This window comes from Galeopterus variegatus, unplaced genomic scaffold (genome assembly GCF_000696425.1).
Source record: "Galeopterus variegatus unplaced genomic scaffold, G_variegatus-3.0.2 Scaffold1333, whole genome shotgun sequence".
In the NCBI taxonomy this organism is placed as follows: Eukaryota; Metazoa; Chordata; class Mammalia; order Dermoptera; family Cynocephalidae; genus Galeopterus; species Galeopterus variegatus.
The window spans coordinates 381,108-382,998 of NW_007727444.1; the positions used below are offsets into that span (position 1 = coordinate 381,108).

Below are 1,891 nucleotides of genomic sequence, written 5' to 3' on the forward strand. Positions count from 1 at the left end.
GGACCCCTTTGCGGGTCCGGGTCCGGTAGGGGGGGGACCCGGGGGGTTGGGAACCTTTGCCGGACAAAAAAAAAAAAAAAAAAAAAAAAAAAAAAAGAAGACAAAAAGTATTTTCTCACCAGCACTAAAAAGTTTAAGGGCTGGCCAGTTGCTCAGTTGGTTAGAGCATGGTGCCAAATAACAGCAAGGTCCAGGGTTCAATCCCTGTACAAGCCAGCTGCCAAAAAAAAAGTTACAGTTAAAGTATTTGGCCGTGAATGAAGACTGAGATTGATTCTCTAGGAGAGCTTTAGAATGAGATCATTTATGGCCGGCCCGGTGGCACACTGGAGAGTGCGCCGCTTGGGAGCGTGGCAGCGCTCCCGCCGAGGGTTCGGATCCCATGTGGAGACCGGTTCCCGCTCACTGGCTGAGCGCGGTGCGGGCGCAACGCCGAGGGTTGCAATCCCGTTACCGGTCAGTTAAAAAAAAAAAAAGGAGAAAAAAAAAAGAATGAGATCATTTAGAGGAATGCAGGTGTATCCTAATAGCATCTTTGTTCTTAGCTGGACTGAACCCAAACATGAATGTCAACAGCATGGACATGACTGGAGGTTTGTCGGTGAAGGACCCGTCTCAGTCTCAGTCACGCCTCCCTCAGTGGACACACCCCAACTCCATGGAGAACTTGTCCAGTGCTGCTTCTCCTCTGGATCAGAACCCTAGCAAGCATGGTATGTATTGGCCAGAATGCCCACAGTGGGGTTACTATTGGTTTATTAATTGACTATCTCATTTAATAGCATATTCTTTCTATATATTTATAAGAATTCATGCTGGAAGGTAAATAGAAAAGTATGCCATTCCATGACAAAGTGTATAAGATCTCAACTAGTCAGTGACTGAACTTCTTGAACCTTGGCCATCAGAGCTTAGCTACAAATCTGTAAATAATTGAAAATACCCCAGAACAGCAAAGAATATAAGTCAAAGCCTGTGTACTTTTTATTTATTTATGTCTGTATCTGTCAACAAAACAATTGAGGCTATTGAAAAGAAATTATTTTCTGTTAAAGGGTAAAACACAAATAGAAAACCAAATTCTTAGAAAGGAGGAAGAAGCAGAACTACTAACCATGGGAGGTAGTGTCACTACCATGGGTTAAATTTAGTTCTGAACTTCCTGGTAGCATAAATAGCAAAGGAAATTGAGTAGATTATATAATTTTCTCATGTCTGCCTAGATCAAAAAAAAAAAAGAAAGAAAAACAATAAAAATGAAGAGAAAATTCTTCCTAGGGGTTAATGCTACAAGATTATTACATGATGCCTGGGCACTTCCCTTGGCAGGAGAGAGCTCAGTCCTCTGTGGCTGGCGGTTTTGGTCTGTATAAATTTAGTCCTAGTTTGTTCTTCCATAGTAAGGTGTTTTAGTCCATTTTGTGTTGCTATAACAGAATACCTGAGACTGGGTAACTTATAAGGAAAAGACGTTTATTTGGCTTACGATTCTGGGACATCTGCATCTGGCATGGGCCTCAGGCTGCTTCTACTCGTGGCAGAAAAGCAGCAGGCAGCTAGCGGGTACAAGCAGATCACATGGCAAGAGAGAGAGAGAGGAGGTGCCAGGGTCCTATATACAATAAGCTCTCGTGGGAACTAATAGAGCCAGAACTCACTCACTACCCCTCCTCCCCCAGGAAGAGCATTAATCCATCCATGAGGGATCCACCCCCCTGACTCAGTCAGTTTCCAACACTGCCACATTGGGGATCACATTTCCACATGAGTTTTGGAGGGGACAACACATCCAAACTCCATCATTTTGCTTCCGGCCCCCCAAAATTCATATTCCTCTCACATACAAAATATAATCATTCCATCCCAACAGTCCCAAAAGTCTTAGCTTGTT

At 43.5% G+C, this 1,891-nt stretch overlaps 1 protein-coding gene across 1 annotated transcript in view; it reads left to right on the plus strand.

The window, feature by feature from the left end:
- Positions 1–1,891, plus strand: part of TNRC6C (trinucleotide repeat containing 6C) — a 49,682-nt gene that overhangs the window by 33,308 nt on the left and 14,483 nt on the right. The window contains exon 12 of the mRNA XM_008576338.1: positions 546–713. Within this exon, the coding sequence (XP_008574560.1) occupies positions 546–713 (168 nt within the window). The remainder of the gene's footprint in view (positions 1–545; positions 714–1,891) is intronic.